Source organism: Galeopterus variegatus, unplaced genomic scaffold (assembly GCF_000696425.1).
Source record: "Galeopterus variegatus unplaced genomic scaffold, G_variegatus-3.0.2 Scaffold845, whole genome shotgun sequence".
Lineage (NCBI taxonomy): Eukaryota > Metazoa > Chordata > Mammalia > Dermoptera > Cynocephalidae > Galeopterus > Galeopterus variegatus.
The window spans coordinates 528249-546315 of record NW_007726956.1 but is presented as its reverse complement, the minus strand read 5'-3'; the positions used below and the strand labels follow the sequence as shown (position 1 = coordinate 546315).

At 42.2% G+C, this 18067-nt stretch overlaps 1 protein-coding gene across 2 annotated transcripts in view; it reads left to right on the top strand.

The window, feature by feature from the left end:
- The window catches only part of RAF1 (Raf-1 proto-oncogene, serine/threonine kinase), an 88675-nt gene extending 70742 nt beyond the window's left edge, over positions 1-17933 (top strand). For both annotated transcript variants that reach the window (XM_008572880.1, XM_008572879.1), the window contains exons 5-17: positions 288-445; positions 1770-1868; positions 4322-4475; positions 7471-7498; positions 7607-7734; positions 8084-8201; positions 11753-11837; positions 12528-12704; positions 14085-14131; positions 16146-16264; positions 16648-16779; positions 16903-17037; positions 17265-17933. In XM_008572880.1, the coding sequence (XP_008571102.1) occupies positions 288-445; positions 1770-1868; positions 4322-4475; positions 7471-7498; positions 7607-7734; positions 8084-8201; positions 11753-11837; positions 12528-12704; positions 14085-14131; positions 16146-16264; positions 16648-16779; positions 16903-17037; positions 17265-17408 (1524 nt within the window). In that variant the 3' untranslated portion in view covers positions 17409-17933. The remainder of the gene's footprint in view (positions 1-287; positions 446-1769; positions 1869-4321; positions 4476-7470; positions 7499-7606; positions 7735-8083; positions 8202-11752; positions 11838-12527; positions 12705-14084; positions 14132-16145; positions 16265-16647; positions 16780-16902; positions 17038-17264) is intronic.
- The last annotated feature ends 134 nt before the right edge of the window (positions 17934-18067 follow it).

Genomic DNA, 18067 nt, shown 5'->3' with positions numbered 1-18067 from the left:
GGGGACCGGCAACGGGATTGCAACCCTCGGTGTTGCTCCCGCGCCTCGCTCAGCCAGCGAGCGGGAACCGGTCTGTATGTGGGATCCGAACCCTCGGGTGGGAGCGCCGCCGCACTTCCCAAGCGGCGCACTTATCCAGTGCGCCACTGGGCCGGCCCGGAAGTATTATTCTTCATGTTATAAAAACTCTTGGGGCCATCTTTCATTTACTCAGCGTATATCTTTTTGGTTTTTTGTCTTATTTCATTTATTTAGCATAATCTACACCTGTGTTCTTATTGTCGTAGGCTCGGAAGACGTTCTTGAAGCTTGCCTTCTGTGACATCTGTCAAAAGTTTCTGCTAAATGGATTTCGATGTCAGACTTGTGGCTACAAATTTCATGAGCACTGTAGCACCAAAGTACCTACTATGTGTGTGGACTGGAGTAATATCAGACAACTCCTGTAAGGCATTGTTTTTTTCAAAGATGTAGGGGTAGGGAGTATAAACACGTTTGATGACAAGTCTGGGTTTTAGACTTGTTAAATGAATTGTTGTGATCCATATCGACTTTAGAAACATGATAGTCTGAAACTAACTAGATTTCATGTGGCATTACAACTCTCCAGAATAAGCAGGTAGGACCTATTATCTGTCAAATAGAAATTGACTTACAGTTATTCAGTGAGGAAAAGAACAAAAGGGTATGAAAACTGAAAGGGTTGCTAGTAGACACTACTGTGTATTTTGTTGAATATGCTGAACAGGCCTTTGATGTTGGATTGGTGCTATTTCCTTCTCAAACTGGAAAAAACGTTATTTGGACTTAAAATGGTTTGAATGTAAAATCTTGATGAAAGACTCTTGTTTCCATTAGGAGACAAACCAGTTGCCAAAAGATATTTCACATTTACAAAATATTTACTTTTATTAAGTAATTTAAAGTTTAAATTAAAAGTGCACATTTCAGAGTGCCTTTTAAAAACTATTAACAGGAATATGAAAAGTCGAAGTCTTATCCTTTTTTGATGGTATTAGGAAAACCAAGGGAATGTTATCATTTGGGAACATCTTTTTTCTTTCATGGTAGTCATATGTTGATTTTGTAAAGAGAGCTTGAGTAGCATAAATGGCACAAGCTTTGGAGTCCAATGGACATGTGTCAAAATCTCAGTGTTATTAAACTAGTTGTAACCACTTCTGAGCTTCAGTTCACTCATCTGAAAAAAGGGGGCATTACCTCCCTTTCAGTGTTCTTGTGAGGATTAGCTGAGATAGCAGCTGGTGAAATTGCTAAGCATAAGGGCCCAAACTCATGGAAAGAAGGTGCCCAATTAATGGTAATCTCACTTTTTCTCTTATTTATGATAAGAAATAAGAGGACCAGAAGGTGCTGAATATGATTTATTCTTTATAGTTTAGTCTTTTCATCTATGTGTTTCTAAGACAGAATGTTTTCAGAAAAGCTGTATGTGCTATAGGTTATAAAATGCCCTACTGCAGCTTTAAAAACCATTAGTTTGATACAGCTGGACATTGGACCAATATTTTCTAGAAATGCACTCTTACCCATGTATGTTCATTGGCAGGTCAGTATTATTCACATTTTATAATTATTCAGACCAGTCATTTGGATTGGTGGTTCCTTTACTCCAGGTAAAATGGTGGAGGAAAATGCACCTGGTGAAAATTCAGTTGGGGTAACTGAGTTTGCAATGCAAAGCAGGCTGATTTTCTCTGTGAAATTACTGCAAGTCTGTAAACCAGTCTTTCCCTGATTTCATTTAGATTGTTTCCAAATTCAACTATTGGTGATAGTGGAGTCCCAGCACTACCTTCTTTGACAGTGCGTCGGATGCGAGAGTCTGTTTCCCGAATGCCTGTTAGGTAATTTTTTACCTATATCTTTTCTTTTGGAAAGTTATGTACAAGTGGGTAGAGGTTGGAAACCCGAACACAAAAGACAAGAGTTCCTTTGCAATCCCTCCTTTCTCTCTGTGTAAACCCCCTTGCTGCTCCTGTGGAACTTGATAGTGGTGTTCCAGCAAGATGTAGAAGTTTCTCTTTATGGCCCTTAATAAGCTCTTATATTCTGGAAAGTGACTTTGACCACAGTTCCTTCTGTTATCTTAGCATATCTCTTAATATTTCATTACATGGTAAAGAGCTTGAGATTCTGCCCTCTAGTATGTAATGAGTTGAGCCTCAATGGAAAGGGTCCCAAAACTGAGTACAGTAACTTAGTGAAAATAAAACCCTCATTTTTGAAATGCTTATTATGGCCTTGCATTGCTAAAACCATGATACCTAATAGACTGCTGTCTTTAAAAAAAAATTGAATTACGGGGCCGGCCCGGTGGCGCACTGCTACAGTGCGCCGCTTGGGAGCGCAGCGATGCTCCCGCCGAGGGTTCGGATCCCACATACAGACCGGCCGCTCACTGGCTGAGCGAGGTGCAGATGCAACACCGAGGGTTGCGATCCCGTTGCCGGTCCCGGTCCGGTACGGGCACGACACTGAGGGTTGCGATCCGTTGCCGGTCACGAAAAAAGACAAAAAGAAAAAAAAAAAATTGAATTAGATTTTCAGTATAAATATTCTTTCTAATGTGCCCATGAATTTGCATATAACTTGTCTTTGCTCTGTTTTCCAGCTTTAAATTCAGAGATTTGTTGAGTTCACGTCTTGCTCAGTGTTGCATATGAATTTGGAACCTAAAATAAAATCTACATTTTTCTCTAAAATATCTGACTTTAATGTGTATGTAATCAGATAACACTTAATGGCCCTTGTAAAACTACCATGAAAATTGTTAAAAGCAGCATATTTCAGAACAAGGAATTTGTATTCGAATGATGTCTGGATAAATATTTGTGTATAATTTATTTTTCTTGATAATTTGGGGGGTGGGGCGACTAGCCCATATGGGGATCCAACCCCGTGACCTTGGCATTACCAGTACCACTTTCTCCCAAGTGAGCTCACTGGCCAGCCCCTTTCTTGATAATTTGAAAAGTAAGTCTGACCAAAAAACTACTTTCCTCCAAAGATTAGAGGAAACCAGGCCTCTGAAGGCATAAACAGAGAACTACATGGGAAGGCAATTTTTCAAGGCGGTAGAACAATTTCCTTTGGAAAAACTAGCCTTTTATTTCTTGAATTCATACACAGGTAGTACCTGAATCTGAACAAAGCTCAAACTGATCTTTAGAACAAATAATGAAAATGTTATACCTCTTTTTAGTCTTTATTTTGTGGGTGGCTGGTACAGGGATTGAACCCTGGACCTTGGTGTTATCAGTACCACGCTCTAACCAACTAAGCTAATTGGTTAGCCCCTGAAAATGTTATAGTTTTTTTTTTTTTTAAGGTGTCCTTAACCCTTGACTTGGTGTTGTCAGTACCATGCTCTCCCAAATGAGCTAACTGGCCATCCCTATATAGGGATGTGAACCCTTCACCTTGGTGTTATCAGCACCACACTCTCCCAAGTGAGCCCACAGGCCGGCCCTATGATGTTATAGTTCTTAATGTGTGTTCCCTGTTTGGTTGGTGGGAGAATATGGTGTTGGCTGAAAAGAAGCCAGTGGTTAATATCACAGATAGGCATTGGAGTCTGGAAATTGAGTTCACATTAATTTACTCTGTGTACTGGTTGTAGAGGGGAAAGGATGTGCAGTGGTAAAATCCTGGCCTTTTTGCAGACATGCTCAGCAGGTCTAACCATCTGTTTAAAATCTTCCTTAAAGTTCTCTAATTTAGTCTCTAAATTAAACAGAGCAAGTTCCAATTAATTTACTAGGTGGTGGTGTGGTTGGCAAATCTTAATCTATTCTTTCCCACTGATGCTGTAAAAATTTGGAGTATTCTAGGGCCGGCCCGTGGCTCACTCGGGAGAGTGCGGTGCTGATAAAACCAAGGCCACATGTTCGGATCCTATGTAGGGATGGCCGGTTAGCTCACTGGCTGAGCGTGCTGCTGACAACACTATGCCAAGGGTTAAGATCCCCTTAACTGATCATCTTTATAAAAAAAAAAGAATTTGGAGTATTCTGTAGAGATGATTTATTAAAAAAAAGAAAACTTATAATGTATTCTCTTTTTCATGTGAATTCTAAGCACATATATTATTTCCTTTTCAGAAATTTGCATGCAAAGGCAAAAGAGAACAGAAGAGAATTTTTAAATGGTGCATATTGAAAGAATAAAACATTTTGTCAAAGGTTGTACAAGTAGAGTTTGCCTCTATAAATATCTGAATGAAGTTGGTAGTTGAAAGACTTTACCAGTGGGAGGCCTGAATGCCAATCATGGAATTTTCTTTTTCCTCCTGGCCTAGTTCCCAGCACAGATATTCCACACCCCATGCCTTCACGTTCAACACCTCCAGCCCTTCCTCCGAAGGTTCCCTCTCCCAGAGGCAGAGGTCGACTTCTACACCTAATGTCCACATGGTCAGCACCACCCTGCCTGTGGACAGCAGGATGATTGAGGTAATAGGGCCCCTTGGGGGTAGTGATGAGCACCAGTCAATTAATGTGGTGGTTGATTGTCTGTCAGAGAGGTTTGGTTTCAAACCTGATCAGGAATGTTGCAGCACTTTCTCAGATCCCTGGACTTAAAATTTTTTTTTTATTCATAATGTTTTTAGACTGTCTAAATAATCCGGTTGGTATATCATTCAAGTGGAGAACTAAATCTTCTTGAAGAAATGTTAACATGTGAAGTCATCCTTTCCACGTCAGATTTGAATAGGATTACAATGAGCTAGTATATAAAATGCCAAAAGAGTAGTTTTATTTTTGTGTGGGAAAGAAAATAATAGTGATGGAAGACTACAGTCTCTCTAGAAGACTTTTCAGTGATTTTATTTAGAAATAAAAGGGCGGAGTCCTAGGATTTTCATAAGCAGGTATTTAGGGAGATGTAGAAGCCCAAAGCTAGTGTTTTCAAACTGCTTTTTCTTTTCTTGGCTTTTGGTATGTTCTGTTTGGTTTGCTTTCTTGTTCATCTTTAATAACAACTGAATACACCTAAAATACTTCCTTTGTTCTTTATTCTTTTTTATTTCTCATTGCTTTGGACTAGAATAACAGCCTGAATGCTTCTCCCAGGGCGTGGTCCAGACGATTTTGTTTGAGGGGAAGAGTAGGTATTTTTCTTCATGCCTTTGCTTTCTGGTTAACAGGATTGCTAAGAGTATCAGACAGTAGACTATCAAAAATGAAACAATTGCTAAGTTAAATTTATATTTCTTGTCAGATTTGTTTCCATGTTTTCTTTTTTTGGCAGTAGAGTATTTGGGACTAAAAAAAATACATGATATTGCTAGTAGGTGAAGTAAATTACTCATTAGGTTTTGAGGCCAAGGGCATTAAAAAAAAAAAAAAAAAAAGAAAAAGTCATTTCCAACCAAAGACTAATGTTAGACTTAGTTAGTTGGTGTTCCCAGTGTCAGTATTCTATTTATACCTTAGAAACCAAATGTGTCAGTTTGGTTTATATACCCTGGAAAATCCTTTATTAAAAGCTCATCAGTGATCACTGTGCTCTTTCTGCATCATGAATTGTTCTTTGAAAAACCTCACAGAGAGTTTATCTCACTCAGACTTCAAGTCACTTGCCACTATTGTGAGAAGGTCATTTGTAAGCTAGAATATTATTATTTCTGTTTTGTTATGATTAGTCTTGATAATAATACAATCATATATCAGTTACTTTTCTATTATATGATTTATTTCTGTGTTAACAAACACTGATAGTTAGGGAAAATTAAAAGTGAAAAATCTTGAATTTTTATTGTAAAATAACTAGCACTAGTTAAATTTTGGTTTCTGTTATTTTTTAAAAATCACGTATGACTCAGCATTTTAAAAGTGGGCATTGTTGCTTTATTTAGGCCATTTGCAGTTCTCTTTAACTGATATTTAGATTCCAGGACGATAGAAAAATTCCTTCTAAGATAAATCAATCCAACTGTAAAAATTATCACAAAATAAAATATGAGGTATAAAATGGATACAAGGAAGAAAATTGCTATGACATAAGGAAAAAAATCCTAGTACGTGGAAATATAATTCTGGTTAATCAAAATACATTGTGCTATGCTTTCACTAAAAACAAAGAACAGATCAGTTGGATATTGAAGGTACAGCTGCTGAATAGTCTATTGAAATCCAGGTTATTTTTGGCCAATGTTTGCCCACCTGGCAGTTATCCTCCCACACTTAAAAATATACAAAGTCCTGGGGCTGGCTAGTTAGCTTAGTTGGTTATAGCACGGTGTTATAACACCAAGGTCAAGGGTTTGGATGCCCATATAGGCCACCTGCCAAAAATACACACACACATACACACATACACACACACTCCTGAGCTTCTTACCTACCCTCCCAGACATACTTAATCAATCCTAGTGTGTGTGTGTTTGAGCGGAGTCTGTATTCTTAAACACTTCTCCAGGTGATACCAAAGACTGGACAGGTTCAGGAATCAGAACTAAGCTTGACTTTATTGATAAACTCTGAAGATGTTGGATGGGGCTGCCAAAGTGGGGATTGGGTGGTAGAGGAGGAGCAGCTTGGTTTATGATTCTTTTTATGTTGTAAGGATGTCACTGAGTGGGAGCATTCTAGTAAAAAGTATCTTGTCTATACTGTAGTTACACAAAGAAAACAGAGTATGAGTTCGAAAAAAATATTCTTTTTGAGGAAATGGAGCCAAGTGGTTTTGTATTATTCTGTTATAAATTCTACTCCAAATGAAGATTTTTAAAATTAGGATTTAGGATTCATAGAGGCCTTTATGATTTAAACTCTTTCCCAAACAGTTTCTAATAACTGTATTGGAAAATCTTTTGTGGTGAAAGAGCTGAGGGCTGAGATTTGAGATCTGTGTATGATGGTTTCTGCCACCTACTGGCTCTGTGACCCTGGCCAAATCTGTTTTCCTGTTCAGATGTGTTTCTTACATGTAGAGTGTAGGTTTTAGACTAGGATTTATGGTCTTCCCAGTGTAGTCACAGTGCTTACCCTTGTCACATTCAACCTCTGGTCAATTTATTTTAACTCCTAATGGAGTAAGAGTGAGTTTGCCACCGAATCCCCCAATTTTTTTCGAGCCTCAGTGAAGCAAGTTCCCCAATCTTTGGAAAAATCTCGGCTGATAATAACTTTGTTAGCCTTCCTTAAAAGAGTGTTTGTTGTAAACATTGTTTTCTTCTGAGAAAAAGAATGTAGTTTTCATTGTATATGAAAAATTAATACAAATTCTTCTAATGTTTAATGAAAAACCAATCTTGGAGATATTAGCCATCAGTGTTTGGTGAATTTAATCAAGGAGAGTTGATTAAAGTTTACAATTAGACTTTATGTGTTTTAGAGGTTTTATAATGCACATTGTTCATGCAAATCCTCCTCCTCTCTTTTCCCTCCCCCAGAGAAAATCTTTCTGGTGTACAAGTTGACCAGTTTTCCTTTTCTGTTTCAGGATGCAATTCGAAGTCACAGTGAATCAGGTACTTTTCCATAGTCATTTAGCAAATAGTAATGGACTTTTTCTTTTTATGCCGTGTATCTTCTGTTGGCTTATCCATGTATGGATTCTGTTTGTCTTATCTATTAAGCCTCACCTTCAGCCCTGTCCAGCAGCCCCAACAATCTGAGCCCAACAGGCTGGTCACAGCCCAAAACCCCTGTGCCAGCACAAAGAGAACGGGCACCAGGATCCGGGACCCAGGAGAAAAACAAAATTGTGAGTGTGGCTAGTAGTACCTCTTGCTGATTAGGGTGCAGTAAGAAAAACCTAGTTGGAAATTAGAATGCTTTTAATTTATTTTGGGAGAGGACTATAATATGTTTAATGAAGGAGATTAGAACTGTCAGTGCCATTTTTGGTGTGCTTGCATTGGATAACTTGCTAGTTTGCCACAACTAAAATGGTATTTTTTCAAAAGACAAAAATTGGAATTAATGGTTAACATGTCTATCTTTAAAAGATATGGGAACAGATAGGGGTGCGTTGATCCGTTCTTTGATGTCCTTGTTAATCAGCAGCCTGTTAACATTCCATAGAGTATATTAATGATCTCTCCTTGTTTCAGAGGCCTCGTGGACAGAGAGATTCAAGCTATTACTGGGAAATAGAAGCCAGTGAAGTGATGCTGTCCACTCGGATTGGGTCAGGCTCCTTTGGAACTGTTTATAAGGGCAAGTGGCATGGTAAGTGTGGGGCCCTCCCTTGACTGCAAGGTTTTGGTGAAGTCAAGTTTCAGTCCAGAGAGGACCAAGAGGGGGGTGAGACTGAGTGTGCTCCTTGGCTCGCAGCAGAACTCTCCTGTGGATACTTGTTTCCATCTGAAGATAGAGTTTGATGATATCTCTGTGAAATTTCACAGTATTCTTTTTAGACTCATGGTGCTTTAATTGGTATGATAAAAGTTCCCAGGATAATTAGAAATTAATGGACAAGACTTGAGCCCTTTAGTCAAATGTCAGGGGTGCTTCTCCTTATAAACTGATTAAATACAGTCTGCACATGGGCCATGCTTTGAAGCTCCTTAAATGAGCAAGAGTCTGCTGCTCTGGGGGGAGCATTGGTTCTAGGAACTTAAAACTGGAAAGGACCTTGAGATTTTGCATGCAAGAAAACTGGGGTCCTGAGAAAGGGGCTAACTTGCCCACGGTCGAACAATTGGACATATAAGAAAGCCAGAAACCTCCTGAAATAGCTTTTCTTTGCTCTACTATGGGGTTAGTTGTGGGTGTTTCTGTCAAACAGGGAGTGCACACACACTTAGTTCTTGGACCTTTGTGAAGTGAGCCAGCTAAACTAGCCGGCCAGCCTTTTTTTTGTATTGTGTGAGCTTTTAGACTATGATAAAGAGATGTATTTGTTACAGTGTTACTTCCAAAAAGACTAGGAATAGAATGTTGATAACATGTCTAGTGTTTTTGAGATTGTAAGTTTTTCTAAGGGAGCCTCAAAAGTCAGAGGAGCAAGGAGCAGTGGAGTTTTATGCCATCCTTTCAGAAAGCAAGTCATAGTCTGTGAATGAACAAAAATGAGAGGTCAAGAAAACCATATTTCCTAGATTGAGTGTTTTGCACTATGCATTTTGAACTTGGCCCAGTAGCCATGGAATTAAGTAGAATGGTCTCAAAGCAACCAAGGTAGAAGCCTCAGATCCATAACTAAAGCTGACATATTTATGTAAAGGAGAGCTGCTCAAGCCCAAGCTTAGAATCTCCTTTAGAGCCTAAGTTTGGAGTCTGATTCGCCAGCCTCTGCTAATTACAAACAGTGCATTAAAGGGATAAAGTCACTGTCAGAGGCCTTCGGAATGATGCCAGCAGGAATAATCACTGATAGCACAGAAAGCAGAAAACCCCTCAAGCAGTCTGCACACCTGAGAGGAACAGCCTTGGTGTAACCTACATCTGGAGAGCCCCCCCTAACTGAGGGCAGCAACTGGGGTTTATAACTGTGGCACAGTCAATAGGAAGGAGTGGTGTTCATTCTGTTCTGTTTTTTTTTTTCCTTTTTTGTCTTTTTTCGTGTCCGGCAACGGATCGCAACCCTCAGTGTCGCGCCCGTACCGGACCGGGACCGGCAACGGGATCGCAAACCTCGGTGCTGTGCCCGCACCTTGCTCAGCCAGTGAGCGGGAACCGGTCTGTATGTGGGATCCAAACCCTCGGCGGGAGCGCCGCCGCGCTCCTAAGCGGCGCACTGCAGCAGTGCGCCACCGGGCCGGCCCATTTCTGTTCTGTTTTAGAAAGGAGGGATGTATATAATAAGTTCAGTTAATCCCAAATGGTTAAAGCAGGAAAATGACTTGATGTTTTAAAAGGCAAAAATATTCCAAATTCACCAAGTGATAATAGACCTTCTTCTTCCTTCAGTGGTTGATGAATGAGGTATCAACTTAATATCTTATTAAAAACATGATAACCAATAGGAAGGTGTCTTAACTCTTCTGTACTATATTTGCCTCTGACTTTGTTATTAAGGGAAAGTAAGTAGTTCTGGTTTGATGTGTAATAACTACTTCCTGAGCTACCTTCCATAAAATGTTACCTAGCCATTTATTTACTTTTGTCATTTATATTACTTGCTAAGATTAATAAGTACTATCCTTTAAAGGTTGTAAGATTGCCAGCTACAAGAGTATTTGGTTAATTCCAGAGGGAATATGTAAGGTGTTACTATACAATTTTGTACTTGTCTGAGAAATGGGTTCAAAAGGAGAGAGGGATGAGCAGTAAGCAGTTTACTGAACGCCTGTTGCATTGTGTGCTGGAAAGGTGGACATGGGAATGCCCGAAGATTGCTGGGGCCAGGTTGGAGAGCTGCCTTTATTTTGGGCCCATCCCTCCTATCCCTAATTCTATAGACTTGGTGCCAGGCAAGGCCTGGGGATCTTAGGCTGGGCACTGAGTCCTGAATTCCCCTGCCAGAAACATTTCTTGACCAGTGCCAGTACTATAAGCAACTAAGTTCTCAGTATTCCCTACCAGAGGCTAAGTTCCCTCTTCCACTCCAGAGTCTCAAATGGACACATCAGTTCATAACTTGCCTAGCTGACAGTTTCATCTCAGAATTCATTCATTTGTTCATCCAGTGTTTCCTGAACATTTTTGTTTTAAACACCAAGCATTCTTTTGGTGGCTAGGAAATGAAGCAGTGAACAAAACAGATTAAATTTTTTATTATATTCTGGTAGGGACAATAAACAAGAAAAGTAAAGTCTATAGTATGTTGTAAGTGCTAAGGAGAAATATGAAGGAAAGCCGGTATGGAGTGGCAAGCCCAGTTCACAAATTTTAGTAGATTGATCAGGGAGGAGTCTGCCAAGAAAGTGCCATTTGTGTGGAGGCTTGAGGGGTAGTGCAGATGTCTGGGGACACAGCAACAGCTGCCTGTTCAAAGGACTCAAGGAGATCTGAATGGTTTCAGTAGAGTGAGCAAGGGGAAGAGACAGATAGAAGGGAGGGAGGGGGTGGGGTGTTGTTAGGGGTCTATAAAGATTTGACTTTGAGTATTATTTTGGATGAAATGGAGTCTTGATTGTGACCTTTGGAAGGCTTGGCCAGCCTTTGCTTGAAAACCAGATTCATGGGGAGGGAGCTCATTCTAGCTCCAGACAGTTCCTACCAGTAGAAAATCATTCTTTATGCGAGTTGAAATATGTTTTCCTGTGATGTTTGCTCATTAACCCTAACAGACTGAATCCTTGGGTTATTTACACATAAATGGGGAATGCTGGGCCATTTGCATCCTAGTGCTGATTTCATCCCGACAGACCAATATCGTTGACCCACCATCACATACGGCCTAACCTCTGGGGCTGCCAGGTTTGATGCAAACAGTTTAAACTAAGCCTGCTGAAGGCCTGTGGGGTGGATAAGGATAGCAGCTAACCTGATTAACTTTTTTCAGCCAGTTGAATTATTTAGGAATTTGCAGATTTGTTCCATCCGTGGAGGCATGAGATTCTTTGAATAAGTGATTTACTGTATGTTGCCCCAAACTAGGATATTTGAAAAATAAAAGGGGCCGGCCTGTGGCTCACTTGGGAGACTGTGGTGCTGATAACACCAAGTCCACGGGTTTGGATCCTTATATAGGGATGGCCGGTTAGCTCACTTGGGAGAGTGTGGTGCTGACAACAACAGGTCAAGGGTTAAGATCCCCTTACCGGTCATCTTTTAAGAAAAAAAGAAAAATAAGATCACTCAACTGATTGCACTGACTACAAACTAATTTGCAGGAGATGTTGCAGTAAAGATTCTAAAGGTTGTCGACCCAACTCCAGAGCAGTTCCAGGCCTTCAGGAATGAGGTGGCTGTCCTGCGGTGAGTAAAAAGTTGGCCTGCCAGTACCACCAGAGTGGCAGGGCTGGGGATGTGGAGGAGGAGTACAAGATCTGTGGAGTATGTGGGTTGCAGGCGGCTGGGATTGGTGGCTAGTTAGTGTGCACTGTGGAGTTCCTGTGGGGGGATGCTCCTTCCTTAGGACTGAAAGGATGTTTCCTTCCAGTTATGTAGTTGTCAGGCCTTTAGAAGAGCCTCTTTTCATGAGAATACCCTCTTCTGAGCACATTAAATTCAATAGCCCAGGTCCTATCTCTGGTTCTTGGCTTGAGGTAGGGAGAAAATAGATCCTTTTACCTTTATTTCCAGTAACCCATTGTATACCCAAGTTGCTTTATTCTGGACTTCAAAATCTTCAGCTTTCACATCTTTGAGTCACTATTTAGACTTATAAGAATAAGTTGAGTTAATTGTGGACTCTACAGATGAGGGGTCCTGTGACCTCCATGGGGGGAGTCCTGAGTGTACACTGATGAAAGAGAATGCCCTCTCTGTAAACAGGGCCAGTACCAGGCAGACTGCTGGCTGGCTCCTCTGTTTGCTCAGAACGCCATCTGGATTATTAGCCCCTCCAGGCTAGAGCTTGGGTGGTGTCAAGAATACATGGAATTCAGTGTGCGTGGGAAAACAAAGGAGACTTCCCTGAGCATTTTCTCTCTTCTCCCCCCACAGCAAAACACGGCACGTGAACATCCTGCTCTTTATGGGGTACATGACAAAAGACAACCTGGCGATTGTGACCCAGTGGTGCGAGGGCAGCAGCCTCTACAAACACCTGCATGTCCAGGAGACCAAGTTTCAGATGTTCCAGTTAATTGACATTGCCCGGCAGACGGCTCAGGGAATGGAGTGAGTAGATGGCCTGATGACTCTCTCTGGGGCCCAAGCATCAACTTGTCCCTAAGTTGGAACCAGGATCAGGAAAAGCCTTCTAGTCCATTAAGTGATTATGTGTGGTATCTTTGCAAAGCTGAAAACAAGCCTCTGGGCTGGGCTGGAGGGGATCAGTTGTCAGGAATGAGAAGTTCAGGTTCCCCACCCAAGTGAGCATGTCCCCTTGGGGCTCAGATTCAGGCTCCAGCTGCCACCCTGTGGGGGCAGGTATGTTCTGCTTGGGCAGTCATGGCAGTACCCTCTGCTCAGATGTCTGAGGCATGGCCCATCCACAAATGTGTTCCACACAAGTGTTTGATCAGATGTCACTTCTTGGATAATTTATTTTCCTTTTAGAGAAGGCTTAAAGGTCATCCATAGTTCCTCCATTAAATACTGCCCTTCTGGGTCTCTGCCTGACACATTCCTCAGTGAAAGGGGTGCATATGTTGGTATGTGCATGTTCCTTTCCTGGCTAGCTGAGGGCAGTGCTTCTCAAACTTTTCTTCTGAAGTGCCTCTTATGGTAGGGAGCAGGAATTCCTTATACCTCCTGCTAAGCTAGAGCTGTGCTTACAAGTGCTACATAACTTCCCATGTTCTATATTTACAATTCATATGGAAGTTGCATTCTATTTTAAGAAATAAGTAGAATTACTTTTTAGAAAATATTTATTGATATGATTCACATACCATAAAATTTATCCTTTTAAAGTATGCAACTCAGTGGTTTTCTAGTATGTTCACAGTTGTGCATTCATCACCACTGTCTGATTTCAGAACATTTCATCATTCCAGAAAGAAACCTGTGTCAGCTAGCAGTCTCCCCACCATACCTTCCCACCCCCCAGCAGCCCCTGACAATCTACTTCTTCTCCTTATGGATATTGCCTATTTTGTACATTTCATATGAATGGAATCGTATATGTAATATACAAATATTTAAGATGTGGTCTTCTTGTGCCTGCCTTCTTTTACTTTCCATAATGCTTTCAAGGTTAATCGTATTGTAGCATGTGTCAGTACTTTATTCCTCCCTGTGGCTCAATAATATTCCACTGTATGGACATACCATGTTATTCATTCATCAGTTGATGGACATTTGGATTGTCAGAATTACTTCTGAGTAAAATTGATGCTTAAAGAAGTGTCAGCACCTTTGTGCTGTGGCCTCACCTTCAGGTAAGGAGTAACGGGGACCAGCTGAACCAGCATAGGCTGACCAGTCCTTATATGTAATACCTCACCAGAAGCCAGGCCTTCAGGGGGCTTTATTTTCTTCCTAGCTGTAGTTTGAAACTGCTTTCTACCCATGTCCCTCAAACTGGTTTTTAATAGATTTCTTTTCCCTTCACAGCTATTTACATGCAAAGAACATCATCCACAGAGACATGAAATCCAACAGTATCCTTTGGTGGTTGAGATATGTTTGACGGCTCAGTTCTAAATTTAGGGAAACAGAAGGGACCTCTTTTATCACAAGTGGTTCTCGATGCCAGGTGATAATCTTTTTAGGGAAAAAGGCAAAAGACAGGAAGAAACAAAAATCCGAAGGGGCCAGCCCGTGGCTCACTCAGGAGAGTGCGGTGCTGATAACACCAAGGCCACGGGTTCGGATCCCTATATAGGGATGGCCGGTTTGCTCACTGGCTGAGCGTGGTGCTGACAACACCAAGCCAAGGGTTAAGATCCCCTTACCGGTCATCTTTTAAAAAAAAAAAAGTCCGAAAGTTAGTTGAAAACAGAATTCTAAGGTACACCTGAGGATTAGCATGTCCTTCAGCAGTTTCTGCCTCATGTAATAAGAGCCATGTCTGGGGAAGGTTCCTTCCTTCCTTGAGTTTATCTCAGCAAAAGTGATTTGGAAAGATTTCCACTGGAGTTGAGATACATGTTTGGGTTAAGCTTGAAACAGGCCCAGTACTACTAGTTTTATTACCACTGTTTATTATTATTATTATTATTTTTTTCCTTTTTGTCTTTTTTCGTGTCTGGCAACGGATCGCAACCCTCAGTGTTGCGCCCGTACCGGACTGGACCGGCAATGGGATCGCAGCCCTCAGTGTTGCACCCGCACCTCGCTCAGCCAGTGAGCGGGAACCGGTCTGTATGTGGGATCCAAACCCTCGGCGGGAACGCCTCCGTGCTCCCAAGCGGCGCACTGTACCAGTGCGCCACCGGCCGGCCCACGCCACTGTTTATTATTAAATTTAATCTGGGGGGAATGGGCTTTTGTCTTTTATGTTTATTTCTAGTTTGTGGACAGAGTATGTACTACAAGTCAAATGTTGCAAGATTTCCAAAATTGCTACCTAAAATTGTCTTTCTTGAATGTACAGAAGTGGTTTCCTTAGAGGTCACTCTTGGGAACAACCCCCCACCCCAAACACTTACTGTGTTTTTATAGAAAAGAGAGTGAATAAAGGTATTTTTCATGCTATAAGGAACAAAATATAACAATTTTAAATTTGCCTCTCTCCCTCAGCCTTTTCCCTTTCCCTTTGAAAGGAATGTGGCATTACAGCTGAACCTTGCTTCTTGGTCAGCAAGAGGCATGATAGTTGTGTTGAGTTGAATTATGGGACGTGGCCTATTTTGGGTTTCAGTCATGGAGCACCTTTCATTGATGGGTTTTTTGGGCAGCCAAACATTATATCGTGAAAGCAGACACCACAGATACAAGGAGGTGTAAATTCCTGGTCACCAGCCACGTGACCAGGAACAAGTTGGACTTAAATTGCCTGACTTCTTTACCCAGAAGTGAGCTGACTTTGGTTCGGAATCTGTAGTCCTAGTGAGAAATTTCTTATGACAGCATTCAGCACTCAGTGAAGGATTTGCTATGTTGTTAACTACTCATGTTTCAGTTGGTTGGTTGAAGACAGAATGCAGGCAGAAACAATTGTAGCAATCGGCAGTCCCTGTTTGGCCCTCTGGGAGTGCTGGAAGGCAGCCTCTGCTCTTAGCCTTGGGGTTTACCACACCTGTATTATGTGGGAAGGTCACAAGGCCAGCAGGTTCTCATATTTGTTGTCATACAGTTGTTTATAATAGTCTGTAATGATTTTTCATATTTCTATGGTATTGGTTGTAATGTCTCCCTTTTCATTTCTGATTTTTGTTATTGGGCCTTTTCTCTTCTTTTTTTTTTTTTTTTTTTTTTTTAACCGGGGAAAAATTTTGGTTTTTTTTTTTTTTTTTTTTTGGCTGTGTCCCTGCCTGCCTCCTGAAAGAAGGGGCATTTCAGAAGCACTTTTAAAAACTTTAGAAACCTTAGCAAATTCATTGCAGAGAAGGCTGGGACTGACAGAGAAGGCTAGGGAGGTAGAGAGATTACTTCATTATAAAGAACTTTGGGAAGTTTTTAAAAATTAACTTGACCATTCGTTTGAAACCAGAGTCCTTAACAAGCACTGAGATATATTTCTCCATGAAGGCCTCACAGTGAAAATTGGAGATTTTGGTTTGGCAACAGTAAAGTCACGCTGGAGTGGTTCTCAGCAGGTTGAACAACCCACTGGCTCTGTCCTGTGGATGGTGAGGAATCTGGGCTCCCACTAGCAGTCCCCAGTACAGGCCCAAAGGAATGTCCTGGAGCTCTACATGCAAATGTAAAGCACTTCTATACATTTCCCCAAAGTCCAAATAACCTCTAGTGTCAGCCTGGGGCAAATGTGGATTTCCTAAAGGAAAGTGGAGATCAGAGCCATTCTGAAGCTTACGTTGATAGGAGTTAGCAAGCTGGGTGGGAAGGGCTGGGTCCTGGTCAGAGACCAGGGTTCCTTAGCTGGCTTTAGCCAGTGCCCAAGAGTCCTTTGGGGAAGAGCTACCTGGGGGCTGAGGAAAAGACTTTCTATAGCCTGGCCCCTGGATGTCTGTTGGGGCCCATCACATGGCAATGAACATACTTTGTCCTGTAGGCCCCAGAGGTGATCCGAATGCAGGATAACAACCCATTCAGCTTCCAGTCTGATGTCTACTCCTATGGCATTGTACTATACGAGCTGATGACGGGGGAGCTTCCTTATTCCCACATCAACAACCGAGATCAGGTAAGTCTGTGCTGGCACTTAAGGCCTAACTCGTGGGAGCCCCTGGGCCTCCTGCCTATCTAAGCAGCAGGAGGGTTACTTTCTGTTTTCGGTCCATTCGCTCAGCTGTTTTCTTTCCTTTAGATCATCTTTATGGTGGGTCGAGGGTATGCCTCCCCAGATCTTAGTAAGCTATACAAGAATTGTCCCAAGGCAATGAAGAGGCTGGTAGCTGACTGTGTGAAAAAAGTTAAGGAGGAGAGGCCTCTTTTTCCCCAGGTAAGAAGACTTAGCTCAAGTGTGCTGGAACTGGATTAGTTAACGCAGAAGTTCCTAACAGTAAAAATAAAGGTGGCAAGTGCTTTGTTTTGTTTGTAGGGAGGGGACTCGTGTCCTCCACAATATGTTGGGGGAGGTAGGGGACAGCCTGTCTTTGGACCCTATTGACAGCTGCTCCTGAGGAAACAAGCCCCAGCCAATCAGACCATTCTGTGGCCTTGTTTCAGATCCTGTCTTCCATTGAGCTGCTCCAACATTCTCTACCGAAAATCAACCGGAGTGCTTCTGAGCCATCCCTGCACCGGGCGGCCCACAGTGAGGATATCAATGCTTGCACGCTGACCACATCCCCAAGACTGCCTGTCTTCTAGCTTTGTGCCTGCACTCAGGCCACCAGGGGAGGAAGGGAAGTCAACAGGCACCACTTTTCTGCTCCCTTTCCACAGGGGCAGAGCGCATGTTTTCAGAGAAGCTGCTGCTAAGGACCTTCCAGACTATGCACAGGCCTTAACCTCATGTTGCCTTCTTTTTTACCCCTTCTGGCCCTGGGAGCAGGAAGCCATTCATGAGGCTGCTCTGGCCTCCCTTCGGCCCATGCTCAGGAGCCCAGCCTTCTCTGGGTGCACAAGTGGATGCCGATGGCAATACAAAAGGGGGGGGGGGCCTGGTTGTTAGCTAAAGGAGTGTTATTAGGGGAAGTAACGGTAGCAGGCAGTCCAGCCCTGATGTGGGGATACATGGACTTTGGAAATCACCTTCTGTCAATAAGGAATGCATATCACAGGAGGGACTTTTCTTCAGAGATGGTGCAGCACCAGTTTTGCACATAACGCACCAAAACAGCCCGGGACTGCCGAGAGCCAGCCGCCCACGGGAGCCTGCTTTAGTACTATGGAACTTGGACACGTCCTCCTTTCGAAGCATCCAGTCCATCAGGCTCGTTTTCCCAGTGAGGCACTCGGCCTGCCCTCTCAGGGAGCAGTCTTCCGTCATGCTGAATCTCGTCTTCCAGGAGCTGCCCCTATGGGGC